Genomic DNA, 22,455 nt, shown 5'->3' on the forward strand with positions numbered 1-22,455 from the left:
GGAAAAGGTCCCGTTAGCGGGAGCCACCAAATGAGCGACCATTCACTCCGTGGCCGCCACCGGAAGTCGTGAGAAATTAAATTTTTAAAGCATGGCATCATTATAATCTCTTGTATAGAATGTGCATTTGGTTTTCAATTGGATTGGTTTCAAGTGATTGCTTGATTCATATCTTCTCTTTTTCTCTCTCCAAGCTAGGCAATGGCTAAAACTTTAGAGCTGAGAAATTAAAATTTTCAAATCGGGGCAAGTAAAAACAGTAATTGAACTAATAATAAGATTTAGCACAGAGCAGCTTCATCTGAATGCTGATTTCATCAGATTGCAAGGAAATTTAGCAAGTGGGAATTCATTGAGATGGGGGTTAAGAGGTGCTACTTGATATACAAAAATGAATATCAGCAAATAGGGGGAAATTAAGACAGTGAGGCTAAATTACAGCAAAGACCTAAAGCACAGGGGAAAAAAGACAAAATTAAAGATTCTTTATTTGAATGCACACATTATGTACAAGACAGATGCATTGATCGTACAAATAGCAATAAATGAGTATGATCTGATAGCCAATAGAAGGATGCAGTTCAAGATACCAAGGCCAGGAACTGAATAATCAGGGGTACTTGACATTTTGGAAGGATAACAGAAAGGAAGAGGTATAGCAGCTCTATTAATAAAGGACAAGATCAGAAAAGGTCTGGTTGTGGAATCAGTTTGGGTAGGGATAATCAATAGCAAGGGAAGGAAGTCTGTGATAGGAGAGGTGAAGAGGCCACCTAACCATAACTGCATAAAAACATACAAGTATAAAAATCAAGAAATAATGCTAAAAACAATACTGCAATCTTTACATAGAGTGAAGAAATCAAAGTTCATAGAATGTATTCAGGAAAGTTTATTTCAACAATACATTGTGAAACCAAACAGGGAATTTTAGTCCTGGGAACGTGCAATGAGATAGGATTAACTGATGATTTTGTGGTAAAGGATCCTTAGGTAAGAATGATCATAACATGATGAATTTGACATTTGATTTGAGGTTGAGAAATTTGGGTCCCAAACTAGTATTGTTAAATTGCAAGGGTATGAAGGCAGAGTTGGCTAAAGTGGTTGGGATAACAGATTTAACAGTAGAGAAGCAGTGGCAGACATTTAAGGAGATATTTCAAAATTCCCAATGATGATATATTCCATTGAGAAGGAAAAACCTTATGAAAATGATGAACCATCCATGGATATGTCAGGAAGTGAAGGCTGGTATCAAATTGAAAGGAAAGGCATACAATGCTGCAAAGATTAATTACAGACCAGAAATTTAGGAAAATTGTAGAAATCAGCATGACTAAAACAGTAATGAAGGGGAAAATAAATTTTGTGAGCAAATGGGCAAAAAATGACTTAAAGGCAGTAAGAGCTTCTACAAGTAGCTGAAATAAACATTGGTCCCTTACAGGAGAAGACTGGGAAATTAATAATGGAAAACAAAAATATCAGAGACTTTGGGCAAGTAGTTGTATCTATCTTCACAGTGGAAGACAATACAGAATCCCAAATAATTGTGAAAAATCAGGGGGCAAAATGGGAAGGAGGAACTTTAAACAGTCACATCACTGGATAATAAGGAACTGAGAAAATTTACAGGACTAAAGACATACGAGTCCCCTGAATCTAATGGCCTGCATCCTAGAGTCTTAAAAGAACTGACTGCAGTAATAATGGACGCATTGGTTGTATTGTCAGGGGACAATAAATTTAAGATAAATGGTGGAAGATATAGAGGGGATGTCAGAGGTAGGTTCTTTACCCAGAGAGTAGTGGGGGCATGGAATGCACTGCCTGTGGAAGTAGTTGAGTCGGAAACGTTAGGGACCTTCAAGTGGCTATTGGATAGATACATGGATTAGGGTAGAATAATGGAGTGTAGATTAACTTCTTCTTAAGGGCAGCACGGTGGCATTGCGGATAGCACAATTGCTTCGAGCTCCAGGGTCCCAAGTTCAATTTCGACTTGGGTCGCTGTCTGTGTGGAATCTGCACATCCTCCCCGTGTGTGCGTGGGTTTCCTCCGGGTACTCCGGTTTCCTCCCACGGTCCAAGGATGTGCAGGTTGGGTGGATTGGCCATGATAAATTGCCCTTAGTGTCCAAAATTCTATGATTAACCTAGGACAAAAGTTCAGCACAACATCGTTGACCGAAGGGCCTGTTGTGTGCTGTATTTCTCTATCTATTGTCTAATATTCCCAATCTTCTGGAAAGTTCCCAAAGGATTGGGAAACCACAAATGTAACGCACTATTCAGAAAAGGTGAAAGTAGGAGAGTATGGGCCATTTAGTGTAACATTTATCATTGCGAAAATGCAGGAATCCACTATTAAGGAATGTAACAAAATATTTAGGAATACAATCAAGCAGAGTAATCATGGCTTTATGAAAGGTAAATATTGTTTTACAAATTTACTAGAATTCTTGTGGATAAAGGGGAAATCAGCAGAAGTATTTGGTATTCAAAAATGTCTCATATGCAAGTTCAGAGCACATGGTGTTGGGAGTCATATTAGCATGGATAGCAGAAACAGAGTTGAGATAAATGGGCCAGTTTCAGGTATGCAAACTATAACTAGGAGTATTGGGGCCTCAAATATATTAATAATTTGGATGAAGGGTATATTAATGGCCGGGGGGGGGTGCAAATGGCATTTCACATCGACGTAAAAGGGTGGCGCGATTGTCCCCAGCCCGCCACTGGTGACGTAATGGGAATCCCGATGTTCAACATCAAGATCCCCATTTCAATAAATTCGCATCCAATTAACCAGGTCTCTACCTCCGATAATCTCCTCTCTCTCCCCTCCCATTACATACTCCTAGCACGCTGACGTGAATTAAGACATGTCTCCCAAGGTATTCACCTGGCTAAAGAACCCAGGAGTGTGTGGTTGGGGGGATGGGTTGTATACGTATTGGAGTTTAGAAGAATGAGGGGTCCTCTTAGTGGAACATGGAATTAGGGACTTTGACAGGATAGATGCGGAAAGGACACTTGTCCTCATGAGGGAATCTGGAACTAAGGAAAATATTTTCAGGATAAGGGGCCAGTTACCTGTTCAAAGAAGGCGACGAGGAGAAATTTCTTCACCCAGAGGGTTGTGAATCTTTGGAATTCCCTACCACCCAGAGGGTTGTTAATCTTTGGAATTCTCTACCCAGAGAGTAGTGACTGGTTTAGCTCAGTGGGCTAGACAGCTGGTTTGTGATGCAGAACTAGGCCAGCAGCGCGGGCTCAATTCCCATACCAGCTGAGAATTCTGAATTTTCCCACTGGGTACCCGAACAGGCGCCGGAATGTGGCAGCGAGGGGCTCTTCACAGTAACTTCATTGCAGTGTTAATGTAAGCCTACTTGTGACAATAAAGGCTATTTATTTATTATTATTTATTTGAAGGTCACTGAGTCAATGCCAAGATAGCTTATTCGTTCTTGAGATGTGGGAGTCGCTGGCTGGGCCAGCATTTTTTGCCCATCCCTAATTTCCCCTGAACTGAATGGCTTGCTGGGGCATTTCAGTGGGGGGCGCCATTAAGAGCCAACCACATCTGAGTGGGTCTGGAGTTACATGTCGGCCAGACCGGGTATGGGCGACAGATTTGCTTCCCTGAAGGGCATTATTCAGCCAGTTGGGTTTTCACGACAATCGACAATGGTTTCATGGTCAGCCTTAGACTTTTATTTCCAGATACTTATTGGATTCAATTGCCACCATCTGCTGTGGTGGGATTCAAACCCAGACCAATTCTTGTACTACAGAGGCATCAAGGGCTATCTGGAAAGGGTAGTTGAGGTCAAGATCAGATCAGCCATGATCTTACATCTTTGGACACTACGGGGCAATTTAGCACGGCCAATCTATACATATAACCTATAACATATAACTATACATATAACCAATATAACCTGTACACCTTTAGACTGTGGGAGCAAACCAGTGCACCTGGAGGAAACGCTGACATGAGGATAAAGTGCAAACTCCACACAGACAGTCGCCCAAGGCTGGAATTGAACCCGGGTCCCTGGTGCAGTGAGGCAGCAGTGCTAACCCGTGCCAACGTGCCGCTCTTGCCCCTATTTTATATGTATTCAAAAATATAATTGCACTGTTCTAATATTTACAATATTTGGCCTAATACTTTATTAATTTACCTACCATACACATTAAATAATTTACCTATTATGAAATGATATCCGCCAAGTTTTGTACCTACTCTTCAAAACAATTACCAATGAGCACTTGCACCTACAGAGATTCAATTAAAATGGAAATGTTTGAGCTTACCGGACTCTGCAGAATCATGGAAACCCTTTTTCTTTGCTCCATCATGTTGAAATCCTGACGCAAATCTGGTGGCATATTCCTCTCTCTGAGGTATTCCGGATTGTTCTCATCAACTCGGTCGAAGTATTTCTCCTTATGCGGAGCAGTCGATGGAGGTGGGGAAGTAACCACCCCTACGCCAGAGTCACCATTCATAGCAAGTCGTTTTAGGCACCTATGAGGGAAAACCCACATAAACCAAAATCAATAACTAATAAATGACTAAAAAGACCTCTCAGAGAAAATACTGCACCTCAGTTTTAGAGTTACTGGTCTTGAACACAAAACAATAAACCAGTAAAGATAGTGAAGTTGAGAGTTTTCTCTACCTTCACATTAATTTTTTTAAATATATTTCTATTTGAACTCCCAAGTTCAGTTAAAAGTGCCAGAGGAGTTAACATTAAAATTGTATTTAATAAACTAGGGTTCCAAGTACATGAAAGGGTGTATAAGACGTATTTAAAACTGTTGCATGTCAGAAATTAAAAGCCATGCCATTAAATAGGATTACCAATATCTTTGTACTGTACAAAGATTAAATAGAAGTTATCAAGTATTACTGCTGATAAAACCATTGCAGTACTTTTCAAAATCAAATGAATGAGTTAAAGATGAATTTGAAGCAGTCAAAATTTATTTATTTTTCCTCATTCCCAAAGAAATTTCAATTCTTTTTCAACTAAACTGGAACTGAATTTAAAATGTAATAATGAGGATTCTTTTTAAAGTCTTAGATAGTGACATGTGATTTTTAAAGAAAAATTGTAGAAAATTCCAAAGGCTAGCGAACATCAGAAGAAATGACTCATCTCCATATTAAATGGGAGATCCCTTATTTTTGACCTGTGACCAATAGTTCACCATTCCCCTGAGGGGAAATATCCTTTCAGACTCTACCCTGTCGTGCCCCTCAGAATCTTATCTATTTCAATAAGATCTTCTCTCATTCTTCTAAACTTCAATTCGTGTAGGTCCAACCTGCTCAAACTTTCTTCTTAAGACAACCCTTTCATTCCAGGAATAAATCTAGTGAACCTTCTCTGAACTACATCAATGCAAGTATATCCCTCCTTTAAGTAAGGTGACCAAAACCACACACAGTACTCTAGGACAAACCGCAAACTGTCAGGATAGGCAACAGCACCTCCTCCACAATAGTCCTCAACACCGGAGCCCCGCAAGGATGTGTGCTCAGTCCTTTACTGTATTCCCTATACACACATGACTGTGTGGCAAGATTTAACTCCAACTCAATCTATAAGTTTGCGGATGGTACGACTGTGGTGGGTCGTATCTCAAACAATGACGAATCAGACTACAGAAGGGAAATAAATCGTACTTTGGTACATGTGACAAATCAAATAAAATCAAATAGGTGTGGTCTCACCACTGCCCTGCAACTGTAGCAAGACTTTTATACTTCATTCCCCTTGCAATAAAGGCCAACATCCATTTTCATTCCTAATTACTTGCTCTACCTGCATGCTAATGTTTTGTGATTAATATACAAGGCACCCAGATACCCCTGTACCAGAAAATAATATTCCGCTGTTCTATTCTACCCACAAAAGTGGACAACCACACATGTTCCTACATAATACTCCATCTGCCAATTTTTTCTCCACTCGCTTAACTTATCTATATTCTTTTGCAGATCCTGTGTCCTCCTCACAACTTACTTCCCTACTATCTTTGTATACTGGCTACGGCATGTTCAATCCCTTCATCAAAGTCATCTTTATAGATTGTAAATAGTGGTACTCCACTGTTCACCAATTTGAAAATGAGCCATTTATCCTCGTCAGTTAGCCAACTCTCAAGCTTTCACACACACATCTTGTTCCATTTCATCTGTAAATTAAACCAGTCAACAACATGAACAAAACAGGATCACAGGAGAGGGAAGCTCAGTGAATTTCAAATTCAGCTTTCATAGAAACATAGAAAATAAGAGCAGGAAGAGGCTGTACGGGCTTTCAAGCCTGCTCCGCATTTCATGATGATCAAGCCTAATCCCACCTTCCTCCCATCTCCTTTGATCCCCTTCGCCCCAAGTGCTTATTGAAAACAACTACTTCATGGATATGCTCAAACAGGGTGTTTTATTTTTAATAAATTTAGAGTACCCAATTCATATTTTCCAATGAAGAGGCAATTTAGCGTGGCCAATCCACCTAGTCTGCACATGTTTGGGTTGTGGGGGCTAAACCCACGCAAACACGGGGAGACTGTGCAAACTCCACATGGACAGTGACCCAGAGCCGGGATCGAACCTGGGACTTCGGCGCCATGAGGCAAACAGGGCTACCCCCAAATAGGGTGTTAACAAACTTGAGCAAATTATTTTGACAACTACACATTCACTTCCCCATACAAAAACAGTCCTACTGTAGTAGTGTTTCACTTAAAGTCATTCCTGAAAATCATGATTTTAAGTGAATAGGTTCCCACAGGAATCAATTATAAAGCTACAGTTAGGTTCCTTTGGGACATTTCTCACCCAGAAAAATATGTACAGGTTGAAATATTGTACCACTGTGCATTTCTAGCGGAAATAACTGCCAAAATAAAATAAATATAGAATCAATACAATATACAATGCAAAATATTTAAGAGTTATAGTACTTTTAAAATTGCCTAGCTCCATCGTGGCAGAGATTGGGCAGTGCAAGTAGCAGTTGAAGCCCAAGGACTACCTGTACTGACCAACATCTGCCAATAGACAGAGCCCAGGACTTCAGTGCAAGATCAGGAACCAAGCCACCAGCCAGGAGTGGAGCAGTAAAAACAGAGGCAGGGGAGGAAAGGCTGGCAGCATGGAGAAGGCGGGACTGACAGCAAGAAGGTAAGTATTGCAGGAAAGGTCATGTGTGCAGGCAAGCTACAGAAGACAACATGAAAGTGAAACTGGCAATGTTAGGTGTATATATTTACCCTACTTTATGAACAATGTTTAAGTGAAACAACATTAAGTGAGTCAATGTTAAACAAAGACTTACAATACTGAAATTTCTTACAATGGCCAATCAAAATCTCTTTTGAAATAGTCACAAAAGCCTGAACAAAAAAAATTATATAAATAGTATTTTAAAATATACCAGATTCCTTTAATATTAATTTGAAGAGTAATTTTCAAATTACTCACATAAAAACACTCAAATTCAATCTCACTACAATGTGTGGTTTCCCCCGAGTACCACATCTAAAGCTTCACTGTATTCAGAAGGATTTCAGGAGAGGGGCTGTTGGATTACTCAAGAAAACAACTCACTCCACACGTAGCTACTTTTTGATGCAGATACCAAGGACAGTCATATCAATTCAAAAGACAAATGAATAAGATCCCAAGCTGGAAAATAAGGTAGTCAAAAATAATATTTCTAAAATTAACAGTTTAGTATTTGTTTAATAAAAGCTTAAGATATTAACTGGACTGTGATTACTTAAATAAAATATCACAAAACCCCAACTTTTTCATTTCTTTGTCTTCTTTCCACGGGCCTTCCTTTAGCTCCAAATTTTGGACAATGAAAAGCCAGCGACCTTCAAGGAATGCTAAAATACTGGCTCACTTTCAGACTTGAATTCAGGATAGCAACTATAAATTTTATTGTACTAATTTATTCCAACTTCACTTTAACAACTCCAATGCCAATCACCTTCATGAATATTCAGGCTTACTCTCCAGTAGACATCACAGCCAAGTTGTGCATTCTGAAAGCTTTTAGCATAGAAATACTCAAGACTATTTACAGACCATGAATTTACAATGTTCCGCTGGCCATGGCGTTGAGGGAGTCAGGGAAGTGGAGGGGTCTGGTGCGGGGTGGGGAGGAGCACCGGGTATCGCTGTATGCGGACGACCTGCTGTTATATGTGGCGGACCCAGAGGGGGGAATGCCGGGGGTGATGGAGCTGCTAGCGGAATTTGGGGGCTTCTCGGGCTATAAGCTGAACTTAGGAAAGAGCGAGGTATTTGTAGTGCACCCGGGAGATCAGGAGGAGGGAATTGGGAGGCTCCCCTTCAGGAGGGCAGTGAAGAGTTTCAGGTACCTGGGGGTGCAGGTGGCCAGGAGTTGGGGGGTTCTTCATAAGCTTAACTTCACCAGACTAGTGGAACAGATGGAGGAGGAATTTAAAAGGTGGGACATGGTGCCGCTATCGTTGGCGGGGAGAGTGCAATCCGTCAAAATGACGGTTCTCCCGAGGTTCTTGTTCCTCTTCCAGTGCTTACCCATCTTTAACCCTAGGGCCTTTTTTAAAAGGGTGACCAGCAGCATCATGGGATTTGTTTGGGCGCATGGCACCCAGAGGGTGAAGAGGGTCTTCTTGGAGAGGAGTAGAGATGGGGGGGGGGCTGGCGTTGCCCAACCTCTCGGGGTACTACTGGGCGGCCAACGTGTCGATGGTGCGTAAGTGGGTGATGGAGGGGGAGGGGGCAGCATGGAAACGGATGGAGAGCGCGTCCTGTGGGGATACAAGCCTGGGGGCCCTGGTAACGGCGCCGTGGCCGCTCCCTCCCACGAGGTATACCACGAGTCCGGTGGTGGCGGCTACCCTGAAGATTTGGGGGCAGTGGAGGCGACATAGGGGAGAAGTGGGGGGCTCGATGGAGGCTCCGTTAAGGAGGAACCACAGGTTCGTCCCGGGGAACATGGATAGGGGATTTCGGGGATGGTATAGAGCGGGCATTAGACAGCTGAGGGACCCGTTTATCGACGGAAGGTTAGCGAGCCTGGGGGAGTTGGAGGAGAAATTTGGGCTCCCGCCGGGAAACATGTTTAGATATCTGCAGGTAAAGGCATTTGCTAGACGGCAGGTGGAGGGATTCCCTGCGCTCCCCGTGAGGGGGGCGAGTGACAGGGTGCTCTCGGGAGTCTGGGTCGGGGAGGGGAAGATATCCGATATCTACAAGCTTATGCAGGAGGTGGAAGAGGCGTCAGTAGAGGAGCTGAAAACGAAGTGGGAGGGGGAACTGGGGGAACAGATCGAAGACGGGACATGGGCTGATGCCCTGGAGAGGGTAAATTCTTCCTCCTCGTGTGCGCGGCTTAGCCTCATCCAATTCAATGTGCTGCATAGGGCCCACATGACTGGGACGAGGATGAGTAGGTTCTTTGGGGGTGAAGATAGGTGTGTCAGGTGCTCGGGGAGTCCAGCGAACCATGCCCATATGTTCTGGGCATGCCCGGCATTGGAGGGGTTCTGGAAGGGGGTGGCGAGGACGGTGTCAAGGGTGGTGGGATCCAGGGTCAAGCCAGGATGGGGACTCGCGATCTTTGGGGTTGGGATAGAGCCGGGAGTGCAGGAGGCGAAAGAGGCCGGTGTGCTGGCCTTTGTGTCCCTAGTAGCCCGGCGAAGGATTTTGCTACAGTGGAAGGACGCGAGGCCCCCAAGCGTGGAGACCTGGATCAATTACATGGCGGGCTTCGTTAAGCTTGAGAAGGTTAAATTCGCCCTGAGAGGATCGGTGCAAGGGTTCTTTAAACGGTGGCAACCTTTCCTCGACTTTCTGGCTCAACGATAGGGTATTGGGACAGTAGCAGCAGCAACCCGGGGGGGTTGGGGGGGGGGGGGGGAGAAATGGTGATTATGTTGCTTATTTTATTTAAATTTGATTTATTTAATTTTAATTTATGGTTAAGTTCTCTTGTTTGGGGGGGGGGGGGGGGGGGGGGGGGGTGATACATGTGATGTTACGGTATGGGGGGAATTGTGGGTGTTATGGGGCTGTTAGTCGCATATTACTGCTTGTTGCTATACTTGTTATATTTTTATATTTTCTGTAAAAAAATTCCAATAAAAATTATTTAAAAAAAAAGAATTTACAATGTAGAAAATAAATCTTGCTGAATAACAGGCTTTGCCCTTTACATTAAATTCCCTGCAGACAGGACGGTAGAGTACCTAAACTCTTACTGGAATGAAATTTGCATCTGTATGATATTTCTAGGCTTAGTTAACAGCCATCTTCAGGCAGAATCCACCCAACATTTGAACCCCGATTGTAAGATCTGAAATCATATCAGCTTCTAAAAATTACAGAAAGGCAATTAACTTTCACTCTGGTTACGATATTAGTGTTAAGATAAGTTAATGAGTACGAGAACCATGCACGCAAGTTAAATGAGCAAAAAACTAGGTGATTTTTCTTTTCAAAATAGGCCAGCAAATGTTGGGACAAATTCCCAACTTTGCAGAGCAGATTCACTGCAAACATTCAATGTCAAGTTGGACAACCTGCTAACAATGGTCAACACAAATGTGCACTAAAAGGTAGGTGTAGTACTGGAGTGGGAGTGGAGGAGAATTCCCCAGATTTCTCCTCATCAAGAAATTTCATGAATGACTGACTGCTTGGAGGGGGGCGTCAATATAAATCATAGTGTGCTAGAATTGCGCCATGACAGTATGGGATATATGTGATACAGCCTGTTTTTTAAAAATTCATTCACAGATTGAAGAGATTATGGCTGCGAGGATTTGATAGGGAGTCTGAACAAAGTACACAAGGAGAACCTGCTCCCACTTCCAAAAGGATCGAGAATGAGAAGGCACAGATTTTAAAGTAATTTGCAAAAGAAACTAAAGCAATATGCAGAATTTCTCATTTGGAAAGCTGACATAGACGTGGTGGGCCGAATGGCCACCTTCTGCACTGTAGGGATTCTATGATTCAAAGACTCACAACCATCTGATGAGAAAATTTTCCTCACCTCGGTCTTCTTTAAAAAAATAAATTTAGAGTACCCAATTCATTTTTTCCAATTAAGGGGCAATTTAGCGTGGCCAATACACCTAGCTTGCACATTTTTGGGTTGTGGGGGCAAAACCCACATAAACACTGTTATGGGAGCGGTGTTTTCAGAACCCCAAAATGTATCATGGAGTTCAACCAACCTCTCCCTTTAATGTATTGTTAGCTTTTGAAGCACACGGCTTGTTCTCCAGGTATGGTATTACAATTATGGACACATGGGTTTTTAAACCCATGGTTTTTAAACACAAAACAATGTTTATTCCATGACTTCAACTTAACCTTTTAAATAAATATTGGATCACTTAACACGCAGCACGGTAGCATTGTGGATAGCACAATCGCTTCACAGATCCAGGGTCCCAGGTTCGATTCTGGCTTGGGTCACTGTCTGTGTGGAGTCTGCACATCCTCCCCATTTGTGCGTGGGTTTCCTCCCACAGTCCAAAGATGTGCAGGTTAGGTGGATTGGCCATGATAAATTGCCCTTAGTGTCCAAAATTGCCCTTAGTATTGGGTGGGGTTACTGGTTATGGGGATAGGGTGGAAGTGTTAACCCTGGGTGGGGTGCTCTTTCCAGGAGCCGGTGCAGACTCGATGGGCCGAATGGCCTCCTTCTGCACTGTAAATTCTATGAAATAACCCCGAAAATAATACAACACTAAATAATCCCTCAAAATGTTCCTTCAAACCTCCAAAAGACTTCACCTTTAACAACAGAAACACATCAGGTTAAAGACATTATTATAAGTTTTTAAAAAAAAATTTAGATTACCCAATTATTTTTTCCAATTAAGGGGCAATTTATTGTGGCCAATACACCTACTCTGCACATTTTTGGGTTGTGGGGGCGAAACCCACGCAGACACTGGGAGAATGTGCAAACTCCACACGGACAGTGACCCAGAGCCGGGATCGAACCTGGGACCTCAGTGCCGTGAGGCGGTTGTGCTAACCACTAGGCCACCGTGCTGCCCGATTATTATAAGTTTAAATCACCCAAATGATTCAGAGATAGTCTTTCATGGCAGAGATCACAGCAGATCCAGCTCACTGCAAACACAGACACACCCAAGCTCTTTCTTCATGCAGCTCTCAGCAAACCAGCCAGACACTTTTCAACTGCTCTCTCTCAAACTGAAAACAAAAGCACTGCAAAATGGCTGAGCTAAAAAAAACCCAGCTCCAGCTCCACCCCCCCCCCCCCACTCTGACATCACTTCAGTAATATGAGCTGCTCTATTTCTTAAAGGTACACTGCTTAAACATCCATTTCTTAAACATTCATTTCTTAAAGGTACTCTCACATGACAACAGGGAGAATGTGCAAACTCCACAAGGACAGTGGCCCAGAACCAGGAACGAACCTGGGACCTTGGCGCCGTGAGGCAGCAGTGCTAACCACTGTACCACCCTGCTGCCCCTCATGTCGGTCTCGGTAGATTTTCCCTCAAGCGGAAACATCCTATCCACATCGACCTTACCAAGATCCCTCAGGATCCATTATGTTTCAATCAACCTGTACGTGCTCTCCTTGCAGCGAAGGAGATTGATGCTTCAAGGTGACTTAGACAAGTGGAGAGAGTGGGCAAAATACATGGCAGATGCAGTATAACAGATAAATGTAAAGTTATCCACTTTGGACAAAGAAAGGAAGGTATTTGACAAGGTCCCACATGGCAGACTGGTACAAAAACTAAAATCACATGGGATTCGGGTGGGCTGGCTAGATGGATACGGAATTGGCTTGGTTATAGAAGACAGAGTAGCGGTGGAAGGGGGTTTTTCTGAAATGAGATCTGTAACTAATGGTGTTCCGCAGGGATCAATGCTGGAATCTCCGTTGTTTGTAGTAGATATAAATGATCTGGAGGAAAATGTGGGATGGTCTGATTAGTAAGTTTGTGGATGACAAAGATTGGCGGAGTTGCTGATAGTGCTGAAATTCATCAGATGATACAACAGGATATAGGTAGGTTGGAGAACTGGGTACAGAAATGGCGGCTGGAGTTTAATCCGGACAAATGAGAGGTGATGCATTTTGGAGGATCAAATCTAGGTATGAATTATACTGTAAGTAGCAGAACCTTTTGGAACAATAACATAGAGGGATCTGGGCGTGCAGGTCCACAGTTACCTAAAAGTGGCAAGACAGGTGACCAAGGAGATTCAAGAAGGCATATGGCATGCTTGCCTTCATCAGCATTGAGTACAGGAGTTGGGAAATCATATTGAAGCGATATAAAACCTTGGTTCGGCCACATTTGGAGTATTGCTGTTCTGGTCACCACATTATCAGAAGGACGTGAAAGCTTTGGAGGGAGTGCAGAGAAGGTTCACCAGGATGTTGTCTGGTCTCAAAGGTGTTGGCTATGAGGGGAGGATGAATAAACTAGCATTGTTTTCACTGGAAAGATGGAGGCTGAGGGGAGACATGGTAGAGGTCTACAAAATTATGAGAGGCATAGACAGGGTGGATAGTCAGAGGCTTTTTCCAAGGGTGGAAGTGTCAATTAAAAGAGGGCACAGGTTCAAGGTGAGGGGGAGAAAATTTAAGGGAGATGTGAGGGCTAAGTTTTTCACGCAGCGTGGTGGGTGCCTGGAATGTGCTGCAAGCAGGCATATTAGCAACATTTAAGAAGCATCTGGATGGGTATGTGAATAGGGATGAAATAGAGGGATACCGACTGAGTACGTGCAGAAAGTTTTTATTATTAGTTAGGGCAAAATGATCGGCACAGGCTTGAAGGGCTGAAGGGGCTTTTCTCGTGCTGTACCTTTCTTTGAAACAGAATGGCAGAATAGTATTTATATGGTGATAGATTGGGAAACGTTGACGTACTAAGGGACCTGGGTGTCCTAGTACATCCGTCACTGAAAGCAAGCATGCAGGTACAGCAAGCTGGTAGGAAGGCAAATGGTTTGTTGGTCATCAATGCAAGAGGACTCGAGTACAGCAGCAAGGATGCCATCTTACTGCAGCTGAACATAGCTTTGGTGAAACCACACCTAGAGTATAGTGTGCAGTCTTGCTCTCCTAATCCAAGAAAGGATTTACGTGCCATAGATGGAGTGCAGTGAAGTTTCACCAAACTGATTCCTGCTATGGTAAGACTGTTGCAGAGTCTGGGTCGATTGGGCCTGTATTGACTGGAATTTTTAAAGAATTGGAGGGGATCTAATTGAAACATATGAAATTTTGACAGAGCAGGACAGATTGGGTGCAGGAAAGTTATTTCCTCAGCTGGAGACAGGGTCTAGAACAAGGGGTCACAATCTCAGGGTAGACCATTTTGTACTGAGATAAGGAGAAACTGATGAATGATAACATGCCATTAGATTTCCGAATTAACTGTTGCCCCTGCATATTAACCCTTTGTGATTCATGCACTAGGACCCCCAGGTCCCTCTGCACCTTCCTGCCAAAATGGACAATTTAACAATTACCCACATTCTACTCTATTTGCCAGATTGTTTCCTACTCCCCTTAACCTATCTTTCTGTGGTCTCCTTATGCACTCTGCACAACCAGCTTTCCTACCTAAATTTGAGACATCAGCAGATTTAGCAACCATACGTTTGGTCCCTTCATCCAAGTCATTTACATAAATTGTAAACGGTTGATTTCTGTGAGACACCCCCCATTGTATCTTCCAACCAGAAAATTACCCATTTATACCTACTGTTTGATAGCCAAACCTCTATCCATGTCAATATGTTACTACCTGCACCACGGGTTTTTATTTTCTGCAATAAGCTTTGATGTAGCACCATTTCAAATGCCTTCTGGAAATCGAAGTACATTACATCCACTTGTTCCCATTTATCCATAGCACGTTACTTCCTCAAAGAGCTCCAATAAATTATGATTTCCCTTTCACCAAACTATGTTGGCTCTGCTTGATTATCTTGAATTTTACTAAGAACTCTGCTGTTACGTCTTTAATAATAGCTTCTAACATTTTCCCTATGACAGATATTAAGTTATTTCAGTACATCTCTTCTGCACCTTCTCAAGGACCTGCATATATTTCAGTACATCTCTTCTGCACCTTCTCAAGGACCTGCATATCATCCCTAAAGTATGGTGACCAGAATTAAGATACAATACTCCAGTTAAAGCCTAACCAGAGATTTATTTTCACAGTAACTTCATTGAAGCCTACTTGTGACAATAAGTTATTATTATAAAATGTTCAGCTAACTTCACTGCTTTTGTCCTTAGTACGTCTATTTATGAAGCCCAAGGCCTCATATGTTTTGCTAACTACTCTCTCAATATATCCTGCCACCTTAAGATGTACGCATATTGTTGCCAATATTTGATTTCATAGTTTATTTTAGAGAAGAACTTTTAGTTTAAAATTGAATCTTAAATGTAGGCAAATGAAAACAATTGGTTGAAATACTCGCAAACAGAGCTGGAGTAATTCAAAGTAAACTTGTATTTATTTAATAAGGTCAGTTAGAAATGAGAAAAGTGCATCTAATGGAAAAATGAAACCAACAGCAATTCCCCGCAGTTATGACTTTATGATAGAGGGACTCTCTTCAAAATTGCCTCACAATGTGACAGGACAGAAATAATCTCAACTTGGAGAGGCAAGGATTAATCAGGGACAGTCAACATGGTTTTGTCAAGGGGATATCATGTCTAACAAATTTGATTGAATTTTTTGAGGTGATGGGTAGGATGATGAGGGTAATGCAGTTTATGCAGTTAATAAAGCTCGTAGTCTCAAGTGTGGAGAAGATGCTTTATTGTGAGTTCGTTCAGTTTCCAGAGCTCGACCTAGAACTACCTTCCAGTGCTAACTACCAGCTTTGCTTGCTGTGTCCCCTGCTTACCAGCCCGCCTGCTGTGAAGTGTGTGTCCTCACTTCCTGTCCTGATCTATTTATATGGCTCTCCCGTGCTCCCTCTAGTGGTCGCTCAGTTGTGTTGCATCTGGTTAACTTGTGATCACCACAACATGGACTTCAGTAAGGCTTTTGACAAGGTCAAGGGATCCAGGACAATTTGGTAAAGTTATGCAAAATTGGCTTACTGGCAGGAGACAGAGGCTAATGGCCAAAGATTGCTTTTGTGACAGGAAGCCTGTGTCCAAAGGTGCAACACAGGATTTGGTGCTGGGTCGCTTGCTGTTCTTAGTGTACATTAATGATCTAGATGTGAAAGTAGGAGGTATGATCAGCAAGTTTGTAGATGACACAAAAATTGGTGGTGTGGTAAATAGCGAGGAGGAAGGCCTGAGATTACAGGACAATATAGATGTCTGATCAGATGGACCGAACAGGGGCAAATGGAATTTAATCCTGAAAAGCGAGAGTTGTTACATTTTGGGAGGACTAACTAGGCAAGAATACACATTGAATGGTAGGACACGCAGAAGTACAAAAGACCAAAGTGACCTTGGTGTGCATATTCATAGATCCCTGAAGGCAGAAGGATAGATAAATAAGGTGGTAAAGAAGGCATATGGGGTACTTGCTTTTATTGCCGTGGCATAGAATATAGGAGCAGGGAGGTTATGATGGCATTGTACACAACCCTAGTTAGGCCACAGCTGGAGTAGTATGCAGTTCTGGTCACCACATAGGAAGGATGTGATTGCACTAGAAAAGTTGCAGAGGTGATTCACCAGGATATTGCCTGAGCTGAAGCATTTTAGCTATGAAGAGAGGCTGATTAGGCCAATGTAGTTTTTCTTGGAGCAGAGATGGTTGAGGGAAGACCTGATCACTGTATAGAAAATTACAAGGGACATAGATAGGGTAGATAGGAAGGAACCTTTCTCCTTAGTAGAGGGGATTTAAGATAAGGGGCAGGAGATTTAGAGGGGATTTGAGAAAAGCTTTTTCACCAAGAGGGTGGGAGGGATCTGGAACTCACTACCTCAAGGATGCTAGAGGTGGGAACCCTTGCAACATTTTAAAAAGCATTTAGATGAACATTTGAAATGCCATAGCATACAAGGTTATGGGCCAAGTGTCGGAAAATGGGATTACAACACAGAACATAGAAAATAGGAGCGGGGGGGTCATTCGGCCTTCAAGCCTGCTCCGCCATTCATTATCATGGCTGAACATCTAACTGTAACCTGTTCCTGCTTTTTCCCCCCAAATCCTTTGCTCTGTTTAGTCACAAGAGTCATAGGTGTTTGATGGCTGGCGCAGATATGGTGGACCAAAGTGCCTCCTTTTGTGCTGTAAAACTCGAAGGGTGGCACGCTCTGGGGGGGGACGGGACTCCAAAGGGGTCTGGCCCACGATCGGGGCCCACCAATCGGCAGGCCGGCCTTTGTTGTTGCCCCCCCCACTGGCCTACATTCTGCCACGGCCGGCCCATGAACACCCACACCATATTGCGTCGGGGCCGGCGCACATAAGAAGTTCCCCGCGCATGTGCAGGATGGCGCAACCCAACTGGGCATGCGCAGGACTGAGCTGACCCAACTACGCATGTGCAGGTTGGCGCGGCGCCCATTTGGTGCCCCTGTGGGGGCCAGAATAGGTCATGCCCAGGCCCTGTTCACGCCGTCGTGAAATGTGACGGCGTTCACGACAGCGCGAGCACTTGGTCCGCAGAGCGGAGAATCGCCCCCTAAATCTTTAAATGCTACACAGCAGTTTGGAATTAAGATTCAGTTAATAAAATCTGGAATATAAAGCTAGTGTCAGTAATGGTGGCCATGAAATTATCAATTGTTGTAAAAACCCATCTGATTGATCCAGCAGAGGGCGGCAGAGCAGAGCTACTGATCAGCTGTTCTGGGGAAATTTGCATACGTGCAGTGCGGTCAGCCTAAGTTGAAGGTGAACCGGCAAAGGAGACCCAAGGAGTTTGAGTGAAGACAAGCATCCAGCAGAGGGCAGCAGAGCAGAGCTACTGATCAGCTGTTCTGGGGAAATTTGCATACGTGCAGTGCGGTCAGCCTAAGTTGAAGGTGAACCGGCAAAGGAGACCCAAGGAGTTTGAGTGAAGACAAGCATCCAGCAGAGGGCAGCAGAGCAGAGCTACTGATCAGCTGTTCTGGGGAAATTTGCATACGTGCAGTGCGGTCAGCCTAAGTTGAAGGTGGTTTGTGGAGGGGCTGTTGGCAAGTGACAGTTAAACCCGAAACACTTCGTGAGTGTTTCCCACCCTACCTCACGGTGGTTGGGAAGCGGGAGCAGGGGCCTGTCGTGAAGGTGAGTGAGTGCCTTTAAATTTGCTTACCTTTCAGCGGGAGCAGGGTTTGAGGGAATATCAGGTAAGCTCTTCCTTTCTTTTTCTTGTTTTTTTTTAAATCTAGAGGTGATGTCAGGGAAGGCAGTACAATGCTCCTCCTGCAGAATGTTTGAGGTGAGGGACGCCGTCAGTGTCCCTGCTGATTTCATCTGTGGGAAGTGCACCCAACTCCAGCTCCTCAAAAACCGTGTTAGGGACCTGGAGCTTGAGCTGGATGAACTTCGGATCATTCGGGAGGCAGAGGGGGGTCATAGATAGGATCTTCAGGGAAGTAGTTACACCAAAGACTGGAGATAGATGGGTAACTAAGAGGGACTGGGAAGAAGCAGTCAGTGCAGGGACCCCCTGCGGTCGTTCCCCTGAGTAACAAGTATACCGTTTTGGATACTTGTGGGGGGGACGACTTACCAGGGGTAAGCCATGGGGTACGGGCCTCTGGCACGGAGTCTGTCCCTGTTGCTCAGAAGGGAAGGGGGGGAAAGGAGTAGAACATTAGTAATTGGGGACTCAATAGTCAGGGGCACAGATAGGAGATTTTGTGGGAGCGAGAGAGACTCACGTTTGGTATGTTGCCTCCCAGGTGCAAGGGTACGTGATGTCTCGGATCGTGTTTTCCGGGTCCTTAAGGGGGAGGGGGAGCAGCCCCAAGTCGTAGTCCACATTGGAACTAATGACATAGGTAGGAAAGGGGACAAGGATGTCAGGCAGGCCTTTAGGGAGCTAGGATGGAAGCTCAGAGCGAGAACAAACAGAGTTGTTATCTCTGGGTTGTTGCCCGTGCCACGTGATAGTGAGATGAGGAATAGGGAGAGAGAGCAATTAAACACGTGGCTACAGGGATGGTGCAGGCGGGAGGGATTCAGATTTCTGGATAACTGGGGCTCTTTCTGGGGAAGGTGGGACCCCTATAGACAGGATGGTCTACACCTGAACCTGAGGGGCACCAATATCCTGGGGGGGAGATTTGTTAGTGCTCTTTGGGGGGGTTTAAACTAATTCAGCAGGGGCATGGGAACCTGGATTGTAGTTTTGGGGTACGGGAGATTGAGAGTATAGAGGTCAGGAGCACAGATTTGACTTCGCAGGAGGGTGCCAGTGTTCAGGTAGGTGGTTTGAAGTGTGTCTACTTCAATGCCAGGAGTATACGAAATAAGGTAGGGGAACTGGCAGCATGGGTTGGTACCTGGGACTTCGACGTTGTGGCCATTTCAGAGACATGGATAGAGCAGGGACAGGAATGGTTGTTGCAGGTTCCGGGGTTTAGGTGTTTTAGTAAGCTCAGAGAAGGGGGCAAAAGAGGGGGAGGTGTGGCGCTGCTAGTCAAGGGCAGTATTACGGTGGCGGAAAGGATGCTAGATGGGGACTCTTCTTCCGAGGTAGTATGGGCTGAGGTTAGAAACAGGAAAGGAGAGGTCACCCTGTTGGGAGTTTTCTATAGGCCACCTAATAGTTCTAGGGATGTAGAGGAAAGGATGGCGAAGATGATTCTGGAAAAGAGCGAAAGTAACAGGGTAGTCGTTATGGGAGACTTTAACTTTCCAAATATTGACTGGAAAAGATATAGTTAGAGTACATTAGATGGGTCGTTCTTTGTGCAATGTGTGCAGGAGGGTTTCCTGACACAATATGTTGACAGGCCAACAAGAGGCGAGGCCACATTGGATTTGGTTTTGGGTAATGAACCAGGCCAGGTGTTAGATCTGGAGGTAGGTGAGCACTTTGGAAACAGTGACCACAATTCGGTGACCTTTACGTTAGTGATGGAAAGGGATAAGTATACCCCGCAGGGCAAGAGTTATAGCTGGGGGAAGGGCAATTATGATGCCATTAGACATGACTTAGGATGTGTAGGTTTGTAGGTTGGAGAAGTAGGCTGCAAGGGTTGGCACACTGGATATGTGGAGCTTGTTCAAGGAACAGCTATTGCATGTTCTTGATAAGTACGTACCAGTCAGGCAGGGAGGAAGGGGTCGAGCGAGGGAACCGTGGTTTACCAAAGAAGTGGAATCTCTTGTTAAGAGGAAGAAGGAGGCCTATGTGAAGATGAGGCGTGAAGTTTCAGTTGGGGCGCTTGGTAGTTACAAGGAAGCGAGGAAGGATCTAAAGAGAGAGCTGAGACGAGCAAGGAGGGGACATGAGAAGTCTTTGGCAGGTAGGATCAAGGAAAACCCAAAAGCTTTCTATAGGTATGTCAGGAATAAAAGAATGACTAGGGTAAGAGTAGGGCCAGTCAAGGACAGTGGTGGGAAGTTGTGTGTGGAGGCTGAGGAGATAAGCGAGATACTAAATGAATACTTTTCGTCAGTATTCACTCAAGAAAAAGATAATATTGTGGAGGAGAATGCTGAGACCCAGGCTATTAGAATAGATGGCATTGAGGTGCGTAGGGAAGAAGTGTTGGCAATTCTGGACAAGGTGAAAATAGATAAGTCCCCGGGGCCTGATGGGATTTATCCTAGGATTCTCTGGGAAGCCAGGGAAGAGATTGCTGAGCCTTTGGCTTTGATTTTTAGGTCATCATTGGCTACAGGAATAGTGCCAGAGGACTGGAGGATAGCAAATGTGGTCCCTTTGTTCAAGAAGGGGAGTAGAGATAACCCCGGTAACTATAGGCCGGTGAGCCTAACGTCTGTGGTGGGTAAAGTCTTGGAGAGGATTATAAAAGATACGATTTATAATCATCTAGATAGGAATAATATGATTAGGGATAGTCAGCATGGTTTTGTGAAGGGTAGGTCATGCCTCACAAACCTTATCGAGTTCTTTGAGAAGGTGACTGAACAGGTAGACGAGGGTAGAGCAGTTGATGTGGTGTATAAGGTAGACGAGGGTAGAGCAGTTGATGTGGTGTATATGGATTTCAGTAAAGCGTTTGATAAGGTTCCCACGGTCGGCTATTGCAGAAAATACGGAGGCTGGGGATTGAGGGTTATTTAGAGATGTGGATCAGAAATTGGCTAGTTGAAAGAAGACAGAGAGTGGTAGTTGATGGGAAATGTTCAGAATGGAGTTCAGTTACGAGTGGCGTACCACAAGGATCTGTTCTGGGCCGTTGCTGTTTGTCATTTTTATAAATGACCTAGAGGAGGGCGCAGAAGGATGGGTGAGTAAATTTGCAGACGACACTAAAGTCGGTGGAGTTGTAGACAGTGCGGAAGGATGTTGCAGGTTACAGAGGGACATAGATAAGCTGCAGAGCTGGGCTGAGAGGTGGCAAATGGAGTTTAATGTGGAGAAGTGTGAGGTGATTCACTTTGGAAAGAATAACAGGAATGCGGAATATTTGGCTAATGGTAAAATTCTTGGTAGTGTGGATGAGCAGAGGGATCTCGGTGATCCCTCAGAGAGAGAGAGAGAGAGAGAGAGAGAGGAGGAGAGAGAGAGAGAGAGAGAGAGAGAGAGAGAGAGAGAAAAATACATGAATATCCTACCCTGCGCTTGGACAACTGTGAACAAAATGTCTCAAGGCCACACTCAGCCATATGTGGCCTCCAATGTAAGGGGAGTGCAAACAATGTTGGAGGTGCAGATGCTGGAAATACTCATCAGGTTCAGCAGCAATAATTTGGAGGTGGAAACAGTTAACAATTCAGGTTGTGACATTTCATAATGTTACGACTCCCTGGGCTGATGCATGGCCAATTCCAACCCCATTTGGCCCTGAATCGCAACACAATTGAGTTAACTAATAAATCTTTGGCCCTTGGCAGCCCAATAATTACAGTCACCAAGTTTAAACATATTTCCGTTCTATTTATAACAAAGACTAGAATGAAATATGCAGCAACTACAACTGGTGAACTATTATCTGATTCCTATCACCCCCCCCCCCCGGGGATTCCTGACAGTCATTATGCTTCGCAAGATCTAACCAGAACTCGTGAGACACCATGATCTGGATCGCACCCACAATGGGCAGGACCTAGTCTGCCATGGTTAAGTGAGTTTAAGAATCCACTGAGCAGTGCTAACGCCAGATCGAATGGCCACCTGGCATCTAGCGGCCTTGCCGAGACCCCAGCCAGGCACCTTTTAGCACAGTCCCCACAAATGGGAACCAGGCGGAACGGCACTTTGGGGGGGGGTATCCCAGGCGA

The 22,455-nt window shown here is 44.2% G+C and overlaps 1 protein-coding gene across 7 annotated transcripts in view; it reads right to left on the reverse strand.

Annotated features, from left to right (window-relative positions):
- Positions 1 to 22,455, reverse strand: part of add1 (adducin 1 (alpha)) — a 211,472-nt gene that overhangs the window by 133,000 nt on the left and 56,017 nt on the right. For all 7 annotated transcript variants that reach the window (XM_038805871.1, XM_038805874.1, XM_038805875.1 and 4 more), the window contains exon 2: positions 4,330 to 4,543. In XM_038805871.1, the coding sequence (XP_038661799.1) occupies positions 4,330 to 4,524 (195 nt within the window). In that variant the 5' untranslated portion in view covers positions 4,525 to 4,543. The remainder of the gene's footprint in view (positions 1 to 4,329; positions 4,544 to 22,455) is intronic.

This window comes from Scyliorhinus canicula, chromosome 8 (assembly GCF_902713615.1).
Source record: "Scyliorhinus canicula chromosome 8, sScyCan1.1, whole genome shotgun sequence".
Classification (NCBI taxonomy): domain Eukaryota; kingdom Metazoa; phylum Chordata; class Chondrichthyes; order Carcharhiniformes; family Scyliorhinidae; genus Scyliorhinus; species Scyliorhinus canicula.